Raw genomic sequence first — 16,344 nt, 5'->3', positions numbered from 1 at the left:
GCATCTTAAATATTTTCATTTAAAACATGGCAAATGTACATTAACGTACTAGTATTTTAGGATGGAACTAATATCTTTTTGTTGAATATGAGTCTGCTGCTGTGGACTTAGCTTTCTTCACTTATGCCATCCTAAATTCATTATCCAGAGTTTCCAGTTTAGGTTTCTTTAAAGTGGAATGAGAAGTTAGACACTGAAGCAGTCTGATTGCAGAATTCTTCTAGATTTTTATTCTTTTTCCCTCGCCTCAGTTTTTTTTTATAGTTGTATCTCCCACATTCCACCAGTGATTTTGTTTTTTAATAACTGACTTTCCTCTGCTCTGAAATGTTTAGTTTTCAGAGGAATAGCAACTCATATATCCTTGGTTTACATGTTTGATTAAATTATGTAACTAAAATAACATGTAACAAACTAACGTGTTTGATTAAATTATGTAACTAAAAAAAACATGCATAAGTGGCATACAGGTCTGTGATCAAATACAGTTGATCCTTAGCAGGCAAATGGTCCAGTCGACTGGAGCAGAAGTGAGCAAGTACTCAGGGTGCTTTAAGCTTTCATGAGATTCAAAGGCATTAGGAAGACCAGAAGCATGTTTGTATTCTGGTTGTTTTTTTTGGGGGGGGGATAAATTATTTTGAAATATCCTCATCATCCTGCCCACATTTCTTCTCCCCTTAGACCAATTTAGATTAAAATAGAGGTAAATTTAGATTAAATCTTCCCAATTTAGATTAAAATAGAGGTAAACCATGGAAACGTCTCAGGTGTCTATATTTCTACAGGAAAAAAATGAAACCATTAAAACAAAAGCTGGGAGCAAATATAAGGGGCTACTTAATTGTAAGGATGTTCTAAGCATAAATAATAATGACAGAGTGGAGCTTAATTTCTCTTCCCTTGAGTGTGGCCTGGATTTAATGACTCAATTCCAAACAATAGAGTGTGCAAAGGCAGAAATAGGAGCTCTGCTAGTGGAGGAACCTTGCAGATGCCACCTTAACCGAGTGATCAAGGTTGACATCCCCAGGAATAAGTCATATTGATACAGTGTCCTCTCTGGGTTTGGTGTGATGAGAAGTCACCTCAGTGGTAGACATCCCCCAAACCCATAGTCTCAGTCTAATCTTGAGAAAATACCAGACAAACTCAAGTGAGGGATATTCTGTAAAATACCTGGCCAGTGCTTTTCAAAAACCTCAAGGTCCTGAAAAACAAGGAAAGACTGCCACAGAGCAGAGGAGATGAGGGAAACATGATGACTAAATGCAGTGTGTTGTGAATTGGATCCTGGAACAGAAAAAGAGGACTTTAGTGGAAAGTAGTTTTGACAAATCCTCACTGGTTATGTAAGATGTTAACATTAGGGAAAGCTGGGTGAAGTATATATGAGAACTATCTGTACCACCTTTGTAACTTTTCTGTAAACGTAAAATTACACCAAAATAGAAAGTTTATAGAAAATAGTAATGAGAGAAATCACAGAAGAAAGGGTTGGATGATTTGAAATTTAAGACACGTTAATCAAATTAGAGGCAATAACACTGGAAAAATATTTGTCACAGATTTTAGACAAAGGACTGATATTCTTAATATAGGATATACTTGTATAATTTAATAAGAACATACTAACATCTCACTGGAAAATGGCCATTGATCATAATTCACAGAAGAAACACAGTGGCAAATAAATATGACAGCCAGTTCAATCTCACCAGTAATTAAGGAATTGCCAGTTACAGCAGTATTGAGAACATTTTCACCAATTACATGGAAAAATGATAGTATTCAATTCTGAAAAAAGTAAGTGGAAGAATTATAGATTGGTACAGCCTTTCTGGAAAGCAGTTTGTCAATATAGGAATTGAGTTTTAAAAAGATGCACATTGGGACTTCCCTCGTGGCGCAGTGGTTAAGAATCTGCCTGCCAATGCAGGGGACACGGGTTCGAGCCCTGGTCCGGGAGGATCCCACATGCCGTGGAGCAACTAAGCCCATGCGCCACAACTACTGAGCCCGCATGCCACAGCTACTGAAGCCCGCACTCCTAGAGCCCGTCCTCTGCAACAAGAGAAGCCACCGCGGTGAGAAGCCCGTGCACCACAATGAAGAGTAGCCCCTGCTCACCGCAACTAGAGAAAGCCCGCGCGTAGCAACAAAGAACCAGTGAAGAACCAACACAGCCAAAAATAAATAAATTAATTTTTAAAAATGCGCATCATTTGTGCTTGTAATATCACACTTACAAGATTTCTTTCCCAAGGAAATAATCAGATCTGTATACAAATTTTCTAGGACTGTTCATCACAGGGTTGTTGATAATGAAATACTCAAAACCCAAATATCTAACAGTGAGGGAATGACCTAAAAAGTTTTGGCATACCTATGGAATAGAATGGAGTTATTAAGTATCATGACATAGATAAATAAAACAATGAAAGCAAGATACAGTTTGTGTATTTCCTCTGATCCCAGACTGTGTGCCTGTGTACAGCTGTCTCTCTTGAAAGGCTGGCAAAAAAATACAGTCATGTAAAAAAATAGCTACCTGACCTTGGGTGGTAAAGAAAGGATTTTTAAAAAAAATTTTATTGGAGTATAGTTGATTTACAGTGTTGTGTTAGTTTCAGGTGTACAGCAAGGTGAATCAGTTATACATATACATATATCCACTCTTTTTTTAGAATCTTTTCCCATATAGGCCATTACAGAGTATTGAGTGGAGTTCCCTGTGCTATACAGTAGGTCCTTGTTAGTTATCTGTTTTATATGTAGTAGTGTGTGTATGTCAGTCCTAGTCTCCCAATTTATCCCTCCCCCCCCTTATGATAACCATAAGTTTGTTTTCTACATCTACTTCTGTTTTGTAAATAAGTTCATTTGTGCCCTTTTTAAAATTTATTTATTTATTTATTTATTTATTTTTGCGGTACGCAGGCCTCTCACTGCTGTGGCCTTTCCCGTTGCGGAGCACAGGCTCCAGACGCGCAGGCTCAGCGGCCATGGCTCACGGGCCCAGCCGCTCCGCGGCGTGTGGAATCTTCCCAGACCGGGGCACGAACCCGTGTCCCCTGCATCGGCAGGCAGACTCTCAACCACTGTGCCACCAGGGAAGCCCTGTGACCTTTTTTTTAGATTCCACATATAAGCGATATCATATGATATTTGTCTTAGGAATAAGTGAAGTAAGTCTGACTTACTTCTCTCTAGGTGTATCCAAGGATGGTTTTTATTTGCTCTATACCTCCCTGCGTTTTCAAAATTGTCTATAGTGAGTATATGTTACTGGTGCCATCAGGGGAAAAAATAACACTGCAAGTAATGTGGTTAATGAGTTTCTCTCATCCTTTGTGCTGATTTAATTAAGAGCATGTCACAGTTCCATTTTGTCCTGTAAAACATTGTTTTCCTCTCTCCACTAGGAAGCTCCTCAGGGTGCTCCCCCTGCCACACGAAAACTGGGGTGCTCTGGTTGACGAGTGGTGCTGTCACCCCAACCCCTTTGCTAATAAGCCACTTCATCCACAAGAGAATGACTGTTTCACTGGAGACTGTTTCTTCTTGGTGAATTTAAGACGTGATTTACAGCAGCCGAGACCTGAAGTAGCCCCAGTGGAGACGCGCTGTCTTTCTTCCGAGAACCATTTAAAAATGGTAATATATCTTTCAAATTAAATGCTCATTTAGAGGTCGGTTTAGAAACTGCTTTCTCCCATCTTTCCTTCATTCAGGGCATGTGACAGACAGTTCTAAAGACCAAAATCCATGATTTTCAGTTGCCTTAATCATCCAGCTCTGCTCTTTTGTTATGGAAAAAGCATGTGGGGCCTTAAACCAAAACAGCTGCGGGGGTGGAGGGGCGAGGTGGCGGGAGGAAGAAGGGGAAGAGGACTTCTTCCCGTGTAGACTTGGGAGTGTTACCGTTTTACAAACCAAAATGCCCTCCTTCCTTGCTTTTAGGACAATATTCCATAATCCATGTACATTTTATCCCCACAGTCTGATTTGCGTTAAATGGGTTCTTTGCCTTCAGGATACGTACTGTCCTGATAGGTCCAGGTATTTTCCTGTATCTGCCCATAGTCTAGACTTCTGCTGGTGTCATACAGTCAGATGCCATCAAGGCAAAAGGGGGACTGGAGGAGCCCAAGCGCGGAAATAAAGCTCTGGCTGCAGGTTCCAAGTTGATGCTTAACGAGCGAGGTCAGGCAGCTCCTGAGCTCAAAGTTGCTGGAGGGGGAAGGCCCTTTCCTCTCACTGCGGAGAACAGGTGGTTTACCTTATTTTAAAAGAAAGTCAGTGCCATTGACTTGGCCTTTGTGAGAAATCATTCCCTGGATGGCAAGTCAATACTGATGTGATTTAAAAAGTTAAGAAAATCATTGCCAGAGAACCTTCATTTTAACATCTGATTATTGGTAGGAACAAAAGCATTGTGTGTTAAATTTCATTTAGAACTCATTTAATTTTTGTAATGAGAACTGAGCCACTCTAGGAAACACGCAGCAGTCCGCAGCCCTTAGGTTGTCAGCTAGTTTATGGAACTATTTTCTAATTTGCGGGAGATTAAGGAGGTTTGTCAAATATCGAGGTTAAGCTGTTATCTGTTTAAATTATGTAAGTATCTCATCTTTCACCGTAAACACAAATCCCTTTACCTTTAGGTTTATTTAAAATTATAGTACTTTACTGTCTCTAGCTGTCCTCCTCTCCCCCAACTCTTTCTCTGTATGTATCTTTACCTTTAGTAAAATCATAACCATTCATATTTCCTTTGATCTCCACTGCTTTTCAGTGTGTATATGTGTGTGTGTATTAGATAATATATATTAGATAAAATGTATGTATATGTTCTAATGTGTATATATAAATATGTATAAGAATCCCCCCCAAATTCTAGTGCTATAGCCTTCTATATTTTTAAAAGATAAATGGTAAGCACATAATATAAATCTATGGTATAAGTATATTTAATATGGTTAAAGTAAAATTTTATATATATATATATATATATATATATATATTTTTTTTTTTTTTTTGCGGTACGCGGACCTCTCACCGTTGTGGCCTCTCCCGTTGCGGAGCACAGGCTCCGGACGCGCAGGCTCAGCGGCCATGGCTCACGGGCCTAGCCGCTCCGCGGCATGTGGGATCTTCCCGGACCGGGGCACGAACCCGCGTTCCCTGCATCGGCAGGTGGACTCTTAACCACTGTGCCACCAGGAAGCCCTAAAATTATATTTTAATCTAAATTTCTATACTAGTACTTTATGTTTTATGTATTTTGACTTTCATTTTTATGATTAAGCTGTAAATTTTTAAAATGTTTGGAAGATACGAGAAGACGAGTGGGAAAGATTAAATAAGAAAAACCATGAGTTTCCTTCTTTCAGATGAACTCTGCATTCTGTATGGAAGTAGATTCCTCACGTTTATGTCTTTATCAATTATATGATGCCATTTATAATAATTCCTCTTAATTGTGCGTGGCCATCCCACGTGTTAAAGGAAGACCCTTCCTATTGAGACATTACAGTTTTTTAAGTATCAAGGAGACTGTGGGAAATTACCATCATGACAAGCTGCTGTTAACAAGATTGTTTTCAAGGTAGCCTAGATGGAAGTTTCACTTTAATTGCATATTACTGCAGTTGAAAGAATATACCTGTGACCAAAATAGTAACGTAAATTTGGAGGGACTCCTTAAACAGTACTCTCAAGGGTCTTGTGGGAACAAGGCTTCTCTGTGCTATTGAAAACCTGTTTCTCATATCACGCAGTCTAGCCATCTAGCAGGGTTTTGAAATGTCACATGGTGACACAGCATCCTAATGGTATCTCTTGGGAAACATTTTTTTGGCGAGACAATATCAAGGGTCCTTAGAAATGGAAGCAACACAAAGGAAAATAAAAACGAGGACAGGAGGCTGATTCACCTCTCTGAGCAGCGGTGCCGTGTCGCAGATATATTGATTTAATTAGTCCACAACAATGTCTGTCTTTCATGTTTGCTCTGTAGAGTCCCTACACTGCTAGGCTGCTGCTTTGCGCAATTCGCTTTATTATTTCCTTTAAGCATAGGTCAAGAAAAATGCACTGCAAAGCAGAGTTTCTCTTTACCAGAATTAAAAGCATTGTAATATGTTAATTTAAAGGGTCAAGACTGTTTAGCTTATCAGACATTAATGGTGCATTCTGTGTGTATTCTGAGTGTTTGGTAGGAGTAATTTCTGCCTCTGCTTGTGAGAGATTATAAAAATCTATTTTAATTGTGGAAAAGGATTTTAAGAGATAACTCACCTCACCATGAGAAATGTATATTTAATTCTGCTTAAGGAGTATTTGACAATTAATTACTCCAAAGCATATCTCTTGAACTAAAATATTCATAAATGACAGAAGAACAGCATAAACAAAGTCCAACACTTATTCCTTTCCCTGAATAACCCCGTATGTGTACAGTGTGTTATTTGTGCCTCTGTGAACGTGACAATATATATCTTTGCTTTTCAAAAGACATCTATTGAATATTTGTTATTTCACAATATTTTTCATTTCACCATACAACAGGTTGATAAAGGTGGCACCTCAGTCTTTTATAAGATTCATATTATTATTCTAGACGAAAGTACAGCCACACTGATGACTTCAACCTATATTTTAAAGAACAAATGAAATTAAACATTGGTATTTTAGCTGGCGAGTATGACTAGCAGTTTTACCTTTTTTTTCGTTATTTGTTTGTCTTGTTAAATCCATGAGGGTCTCTCTTTTTTTTTTCTTAGAATAACGTGTTGAACTTTGTAAACATTCCCAAACGTAAAAAATCGAAGTATGAACTTCCGTATAACAGTCACCTTGATTCATAAAGTATGCTTCATCTGCCCATTTTATTTTTAGTTTTTCGTTGAAGTGCTTTAAAGCTAATCCCAGACATTATATCATTTCACCCATATGGATTGTTCTTTTTCACATGAACACAGTGTCATTTTCACACCAGACAAAATGAACACTTGATGGTACAATACCAGGCCATATACACATTTTACAAATTTTATTAGAAGTATCTTCTGATGTCATTAAAATTTGTTTGAATCAAAATTCACACATTTGGTTGTTTGAGGTAATTTATTGTTTTATTGATCAGATTTTAAAATCCCAATTACCCATGTGTTGAAAAGGTAGAATTTTATTTTAAAAACCAACCAACAAAACCCACTTTTTCTGCTTCATTGAAAGACAACGCAAAATGTGCTATAAGAGCAATGATAAATGAAATACATAACAGCACCTGACAAAAAATTTTTTGCTTCGAATAAAAAAATCCCTTCTTCTAAAGCATTACTACTCCAATAACCTGTATTAGTTTTTAGTAAAGCCCTTAGTATTTGGTAAGATTTAATGAGGATGGTCTGATTTAACTTGTACGAAATAGGATCCTTTAAAAAGTGTCTTTAGTACCAATTTGGAGCCATACAGATAGCTTTTATTGTAAGAAAGCATGGAACTGCCAAAATGTGAAACTTTGCAGTTGAGCATGCTTGGTTTCTAAGCTGTCGTCTTCCTGTAACCTTGCCTGGGCCTAAACAAATTGGCACCTGCCTTGGTTTCTATGTCTGTGGCTTTTGACTTTTTTATTTTTTTGACCTCTAACTAAAGTAAGAACTGTATAATAATTTTTTTTACATTAAGATCTGATAATGCACACACAGAGACACAGATGCACCTCAAGTAGATGTTTCTTAAAGAACTACTTACCCTATGTTTGAAGCACGGTGATATTTTCTGTTCCATTCTATTTCGTATTTCTTTAAAAATTCAGGGTGTCACCCACTGAATTGATTCTATGAATTAGTTTGGAAAACACTTGGCATAGTGCTTAGGAAGCATAAGCTGTAGCATCTATTTAAATATCAGCTCTATTAGTTACTGGATTTAAATATCAGCTCTATTAGTTACTCGCAGCACATCCAGACAAAAAAATCTATACCTTTGTGGGAAGGTATGGGTTTTCTGCCCATTTCTTGAATGACATGTGCCAAAAGTGTATTTTATTTACGTAACATCTGCCTAGCGGTTACCCATGTGCCAGGGACAGTGTTTTACAGCACTCCGTTTTAGATCCTAATAAACAGCTCTATGAGTTAACACTACTGTCGATTTCATCTTACAGATGAAGAAACCAAAGCAGGTTAATTAACTTGCCCATGGTCACACATGTAGTAAGTAACAGAGCTGGGATTTGAACTTAGGAAGTCTGGCCCCAGACTCCAGGCTCTTAACTACCATGATATTAATTATAATATCATCTCTTATAACAAATTATAAGTCAGTAAGATTTTTTTTATTAAGGTGTAATTGACATTTTACTACTTTTAGGTATATAACATAGCGATTCAGTATTTGTATGTACTTCAAAAGGATCATGACAATAAGTTTAGTTAATATCCATCACTGTACTTTGTTACAGAACTTTTTTTTCTTGTGATGAGAACTTGTAAGATTTACTGAGGCAACTCTCAAGTATGCAATACAGTATGGTTAACTATAGTTGCCATACTGTACGTTACATCCCCATGACTTGTTTTATAATTAGTTTGTACCCTTCGACCACCTTCACTCATTTTTGCCCACCCCTGCCAACCTCTGTTCTGTATGTCTAAAAGATTAGTCTTTTGTTTTCTTAATAATTAGGTGACTGCTAGCTGTTTTAATCTGTATCCCCAATGATAAAGTTGGATTTTCAAAGTTTAACAGTGTTTCAGGAATTTGTTCCAGAATACTATCTTTCCAGGTACAATGCATATCTTAAATGGAAAAATAGAATTATATGAATGGGTTAGGTATTTTTAACTTCCAGTGGTGATTATGAATTATAGATTACTTTTACATAAGTTGCACTGGACTAGGAGTCAAAATAACATAGGTTCGGGCTTCCCTGGTGGCGCAGTGGTTGAGAGTCCGCCTGCCGATGCGGGGGACACGGGTTCGTGCCCCGGTCCGGGAAGATCGCACATGCCGCGGAGCGGCTGGGCCCGTGAGCCATGGCCGCTGAGCCTGCGCGTCCGGAGCCTGTGCTCAGCAACGGGAGGGGCCGAAGCAGTGAGAGGCCCGCGAACCAAAGAAAAAGAAAAAAAAATAATAAAATAATATAGGTTCAAGTTCTAATTCTTCTGTTTTCTAGACACATGAGTTGGGGCAAGTCACCTACCCTCTCTACCTTTGTTGCCCAGCACCTGCCTATTCTAAATGATGTTTGGAGGTGCTTTTTAGAAATGTAAGATGCTTCTTGTTCAAATTACTTGGCAACGTGTAGATTATCAGGAGCTGACTAGTTTGGAAAAATCATTCTGTTCATTTTGTGTTTAGACGTGGAAAAAGTGATCTCTGTGCACGTGAATTATGCATACAAGCTAAATGTATTCCCAGTATTTAGTAGATGGCAAAATAAAATGTAAAGTTCAATGTATACTCTAGAGACCGTGTTAAAATTATATATTCCTTTTAAGAAAAGCTGAATGACATTTAAATGACATTTTTCTGTTCTACAGAAACCAAAGGCAAATACCAAAGTAATTTGTAAGCGTTGCAAGGTAATGTTGGGAGAGACTGTGTCATCAGGTAAGAATTTCATAATAAAAAAGCCAAAATGATTGCCTTCTTGTTAAAAAAAAAAAACAGTAGAAGGAGATTTTTATAGGAAATATATAGGAAAGATAGATGACTAATACATGTTGTAGAATTGATGCTTTTAAAAATAGAAATCAACTAATATATCATCCAGTATGCCAGGAAGTTTGTGTATTTTGACCTTTGTAAGTACATAGTACTGAGTTTTAAGCATTAAGAAGTCAGGTCATTTTCAGTATTTCATATCTTCTTTGTAGATATAAAGCAATAGTATAAAGCTTGTACTTGGGTCTATCTTAAAGAAGATTGGAGCTTTTCTCTTAATACAGCTCCTCATTCAGAAGAATTTGTTGCCAGAGATGATGGAGGAGATGCTGGCTGTTGTGTGCCTCAGGGCTGTGTTTTGAGGCTTGGAGGTTGGGGGTGCAGAGAACCTGTTGATACATTTTGAGTTTTATACTCTCTTCCTTGTTCTTTTTTCCAATAGTGTTAATTACATTTTACATAGAGCCTATGTTATATGACTTTCCAATATAATAATGAAATCCTGATAATTAAAATGCATCACTCTTTAAAGATATGGTTTGAAAATGTCTAGAGAGCTACAGCATGCTGTGTTAGCTTTGTGGGTGAAGAATAATTGTTTTTAATAGAATTAATTAGAAGATGTGAGTTTAGTGAAACTATTGTACTCAAGGGAAGGCAGATGGTGGCATTTTTTTTTGTTTGTTTTTTAAGATCATCAGAGTCTCATAACTTGCTCTGAGAGAACAGAAAAGGAAGAATGAGTAGTAGTAAAGGATGCCGCCCTCAATGTCATTTTTGGAGAATGAAAACAAGTCCCTTAAGCAATGACTTAGAAAATCTTAAGGCTTCCGGTTTAAATAAGGGTGGATTGATTTTTTTCATGCTTTTCTCTCCTCTCTGAAGCCCAGTTAAAATGTCAGTTAAGGAATAAAAAAAAAGGACATCCACAGAGACAAAGAGAAATGGGGAGGAGGCAACAGTGATGTGAACTAGAGGTGTAAGCAAACTTCTTTTGGAAGCTGTAGAGCTGAGACGGGTAGGAACACACTTGGCAGTGTGGAGGAAGCTGCAACCTTGGTGTCTGCAGAAGACCATTTAGATAAGGAGTGAGCCAGTTCTCACTGTAGATCCCCAGAACTGGCCAGAGTTTAGAGGTAGCAGGTAAGAAGGACAAGGGACTGAAAGCAGGATGATTAATGCAAAGTTTGTATGTGGAGCCATAAGATTCCTAAGACTCTTTCTCCACTTGCAACTTGCTTATGCTCTCAAGGTAGGAGATTGGAGCAGCCTTTCTTGGAATAAGGGAATGGAAGTGTACTAACCAGAGAAAAGATCTGCAGACACTGATTCTCAGGGGTCATGTAACAACAAAAAGATGAGCTTATATTCAGCCATCCTGCTCTCAACAAGCCTTATATCTACACACAAGAGCTCCCTCTCAGCATTTTACTACCTTACACTTAAATCTGAATAGATTGCTGAGAATCAGTAAATAGTAAAAAGAGTCCAAAGCAAATAAATAATCAAGTAAACAGAGTAGACGCATTGAGGAGAAACAAATTATGTATAAAACAGAAGAAAATCTTTTAAAAAACCATAATAAATGTCCTTGGAGAAATGAAATAATATTATCTCTATAATTCGGAGAATGTCGAATTAAAGATGTAATAGCTTGAAAAAACTAGCCAAAGGACTGGAAAATGAAATTAAGGAACTATTTCAGAAATCAGGACCAAAAGACAGAGGTTGAAAATTGGAAAGGAAATTTCAAAAAAAAGATCATGTAAGTTTCCTGAGGATAGGAATATTGTCTAACTCATTTATCATGATAACCACAGCACTTAGACCAATATCTGGCACATAGTGGGTACCCAGTAAATATTTGTTGAATGAGTGAATGAATTGAGCCTTTTAGGGCATCCAACATCTAGCTAGGAGAAATTCTAGAAAGAGAATAGAGACAACAGGGTGGGGGAAATTATCAAAGAACAGAAATACCAAAAACACATTAGAAAGGTATTTCCCAGAGCCAGGGCTTAAGTTTCTCAACTGAAAGAGCCCACTAAGTGTCTCATATAATTAATGGAGGGGTGACAGGGAAGCTACTTAAAGCCACGTAATTGAGTGATTTCCAAACGCCAAGGGTGAAGTTTCTAGAGAGAAAAAAGCAGGTAATGTACAAAGGATTAGGAATTACAATGGTGCTGAACTTCTTAATAGCTAGAAGACAATGAAGAATGCCCTCATAATTTAGAAGGAAAAAGATGTTCAACCCAGAATAATTCAATAGACAGTCCAACTGCCAGTCAGGTATGAAGATTATAAATACATATTTGGAAATACAGGGTCTCAAAACATGGACCTCAAAGTTACATTTTCCTTAGGAATCTACCATAGGGTATGCATCACCAAAACTAGGAATCTAACCTCAAAAGAGAAAGTGTGGGATTTGGGGAAACAGACTGTCCAACACAGGAGAATGAGGTAAGGAAGTCCCAGGGTGAGGGATGTACAGCAGGCATTACAGCCTGGATTGAAGCAAGGGGAGAGAAACTGTAATAAAGACCTTTTCAGTTATACACTGAAACTGGTAAATTTGTTGAGTTGTTTGACTACATGTAACAAATAATCTTGAGACAAGCCATTTCATCATATGGGAAGAATTAACTAAAGGTGTTTGGAAAAACTAAACACACGAAAAAAGAAAGCAGTTACGTGCTACAGGAAAACAGAAGATTGAACAAAAAAGGAAGCACTTCCATGGTATCATTATGGTCACAATAATGTGAACACTGATTATCAATTTAACCAAAAATCTTTATGATGTAATATATAAGTATATTAGGAGGTCATTGTATGTGAATATGTGTGTGGGGTGATGTAAGAGAGCTATATCCACATCTACTCTAAAAGTAAATTAGTAGGACTCTAATCCCAAAAATGGTGGCATAAAGAGAATGGATAGTTCTACTCTGTAGGAAACAAGTACCGAACTGTACAAGTTCAGAAGAACAGCTACTAGAAAATAACCAAAATGAAGCAATGATTTGAGAGGTGTAGTTATCAAAAACTGCTACTGCCTTGGGTTAGAATGGCAAATTTGTGACCTTTTATTGCTTGGCATCATTGACATACTTCACACGCCCCCCCAGACTTGGGCAGGAAAAAAAAACACAGCTTTATTATCTATAGGTGGTAGGTTTGGTTCAGGGTAGGCAAAGGAGAAAGTAGAAATTTAAGAGGGATATTTTGGAAGCAAGAGGGCCATGGAGGGGCTGAGCTGATAACTTCTTAACCCAGCTCTGGCTGATTGCAAAACTATACATGCATACAGTAGATGCCAGGGAGTCCAATAAGAATTGAAAGCTTGGGGAGACCAGAAAATTTGCTGTGCCTTTGATTGCATTCCTCAATTCACACACAACTTGGGCAGCAGAAGATGGAAGCCTTAATGGCTTGAGGCATTTGAGCAGAACCTCTCCCCAAATCTGCGGTCGACCAAACTGTGCAGAGATAGTGAATGCTCTCTAGGGAGTCAGGCTAAACAAAACAGAACTGAGCAGAGACATTAGTGACTACACACTGTGGGAAGACATATTTCCCGGTTTAAGTCCAAGCTTGGTAATTGACCTATAAACCAATTACCCTTAAAAGGACAAAGCAAGGGACTTCCCTGGTGGCCCAGTGGTTAAGAATCTGCCTGCCAGTGAAGGGGACACGGGTTCGGACACAGGTTCGAGCCCTAGTCCAGGACCATCCCACATGCCATGGAGCACCTAAGCCCGTGCACCGTAACTACTGAGCCTGCACTCTAGAGCCCACGAGCCACAGCTACTGAGCCCGCGTGCCACAGCTATTGAAGCCCACACACCCTAGAGCCTGTGCTCTGCAACAAGAGAAGCCACTGCAATGAGAAGCCCGTGCGCCGCAACGAACAGTAGCCCCCACTTGACACAGCTAGAGAAAGCCCGTGTGCAGCAATGAAGACCCAACACAGCCAAAAATAAATAAATAAAAATAAATTAAAAAAAAAAAGGACAAAACAAAATCCAGAATTGGTACAATGTATTACATACAATGTCCTACTTTCTTACAGAAATTATTAGCCATGCAGAGAAAGAAAAAGGAGTGACTCATACTCAAGGAAAAAGCACGACTCAATAAATAGGTGCTGAGTAAGCACAAATATTAAATTAGGAGACAAAGATGTTGAAGTAGCTAATTATAAATATGGCAAAGAATTAAAACAGAAAACCTCTTGAGTGAACTAATAGCAAATCTCAACAAATTGGAAACTTCAGAGAAAGAACCAGTTGGTAATTACAGAGCTGAAAAGTACAGTAACAAAAGAAAAATTCACTAGATTACTAAAACCTCATATTTGAGGTGACAGAAGAAAAAAAATGTTGAACTTGAAGATAGATGAATAGAAACTAAACAATCCAAAGAACAGAGAAACAAAATCTCAAAATGGAGAGAATGTCAGATTTGTGGAAAAATATTAACTGTTTCAATAAATGTGTAAGTGAAGCTTTAGAAGGTGAGAAGAAAAAGAAAGGGTCAAGGAAAAAATGTAGGAAAAAAAATGGCTGAAATCTTGTCAAATTCGGTGAAACATTTTAACTTTTGGGTCCAAGAACTGCAGTGAATCTCAAGTAGGATAAACACAAAGAGCATTTCACCCAGGCACGTTGTGGTCAAAATGATAAAAGCCAGAGGTAAAGAGAGAATCTTGAAAGTAGCAAGAGAAAACAAAGCATCACATATAGGGATTTCATTAAGCATTAAGGCCAACTTCTTATAGAAGTAATGACGGCCAGAATACACTAAAATGAGATATTCAAAATGCTGCGGGAGGGGCTTCCCTGGTAGCGCAGTGGTTAAGAATCTGCCTGCCGATGCAGGGGACACGGGTTCGAGCCCTGGTCCAGGAAGATCCCACATGCCACGGAGCAACGAAGCCCATGTGCCACAACTACTGAGCTTGCGCTCTAGAGCCCGTGAGCCACAACTACTGAGCCCGCGTGCCACAACTACTGAAGCCCGCATGCCTGGAGCCCGTGCTCCACAACAAAAGAAGCCACGACAATGAGAGGCCCACCCCCCACAACAAAGAGAAGCCCCCTCTTGCTGCAACTAGAGAAAGCCCATGTGCAGCAACGAAAACCCCACACAGCCAAAAATAAATAAATAAAATAAATAAATTTATTAAAAAAAAATGCTGGGGGGAAAACAAACAAAAACACCTTTCATCTAATCTATATCCAGCAAAGCTCTGCTTCAAAAATGAAGGCAAAAATAAAGACATTTTTCTATAAACAGATGGAAATAATGCATTACTAGCAGACAATGCTAAGGAAAGTTCTTCAGGCTGACAGTGCTAAGGAAAGCTATGGTAATTGGGATCCATAGGAAGGAATGAAGAGCAAGATAAATGGAAAATATGTGGGTAAATTAGCACAAAAGCAAACTCAAAAGAGGTTAGCATAAAATGGAAAAACACCTTTTCCCTGCCATTTTCCAGTTCTTTAAAAGTAGAACTTTTGATTGCTTTGAGAAGTAAGGACAGAAGTCAAAGACTACACAAAGTAAGAACCTAGTAGGTGACTGTACAAAAATACTAGAGCCTGAATGGCTGTACCATTCACCTTCACACAGTAAAGGTGAATCAGAAGTGAAACAAGCCTGTGGAATTACAGACAGGTATCAGTTCTTTGGGACATTAGGAATTTCAAATCTTTAACTTAGTCTGCGTTGGCCTAGACATAATGCCATGAGCCTGGGAAAATCAAATGCAAATCACCTCTGGAGGAAAATACTTTCCTTATAAAACTCATATTATTCCCACAAATAATTTGGCAAGTACAGTGTTTACCATACAACCAAACATAAATAAGCACACAAGTAAACAACATCCATCCACAAGAACTAACAAAAATAGCAAACAATAGAAACAGACTTATGTTATTGGAATTATCAGATGTAAACTGTAAAACAACCATGCTTACTGTTTTTAACAATACAAAAGACAGGTTTGAAGATATCAAAAGGAAAAGGAAACTATAACACTAAGCATATTTGGAAAAGAATTTCTAAAAAATTCTAAAAAAATTCTGAAAAATATAATTGAAATTGAAAACTCAGTGGGTAGTTTAACAGCAGGTTAGGTACAGCATGGAGAACGAGTTAATGAACAGAAGATAGATGAGAAGAAAAATCTGTAATCCAGCACAAAGACACAAGAAGGTAAAAAATATAGAAGAGAGGGTAGGAGACATAAAACACAGAGGAGATCTAATGTATGTTTAATCAGACTTCTAGAAGGAAAAGAGAAATAGAATAGAGCATAGGCAGTATTTGAAGAGATAATTGCTGAGAATTTTGCAAAAATGATGAACAACAGTTTGTAGTTTGAAGTCCAATGAATTCTACTTAGATGAGGCCCAAGTAAGAGAAATAAAAAGAAGTCTATAGCTAGACACATCAGTGATATGGCAGAAAAATTAAAAAAAGAAAAGAAAATCTTAAAAGTAACCAAGGAAAAATGACATCACCTTCAAAGGAATAGCAGAAATAGAGGTTTGAAGACAGTGGAATGACAGTGTACACAAAGGTTAAAAACTGCTAACCTAGGGGGCTTCCCTGGTGGCGCAGTGGTTGGGAGTCCGCGTGCCGATGCAGGGA

The 16,344-nt window shown here is 38.1% G+C and overlaps 1 protein-coding gene across 1 annotated transcript in view; it reads left to right on the top strand.

Moving 5' to 3' along the window:
* The window catches only part of UBE3D (ubiquitin protein ligase E3D), a gene marked incomplete at its 5' end in the record, with an annotated part of 155,820 nt that overhangs the window by 20,509 nt on the left and 118,967 nt on the right, over window positions 1-16,344 (top strand). The window contains 2 exons of the mRNA XM_082668912.1: window positions 3,426-3,594; window positions 9,555-9,624. Coding sequence (XP_082525038.1) covers window positions 3,426-3,594; window positions 9,555-9,624 — 239 coding nt within the window. The remainder of the gene's footprint in view (window positions 1-3,425; window positions 3,595-9,554; window positions 9,625-16,344) is intronic.

Source organism: Grampus griseus (genome assembly GCF_964374135.1).
Source record: "Grampus griseus genome assembly, chromosome: 13".
Lineage (NCBI taxonomy): Eukaryota > Metazoa > Chordata > Mammalia > Artiodactyla > Delphinidae > Grampus > Grampus griseus.
This window is presented reverse-complemented; position numbering and strand designations above follow the sequence as displayed.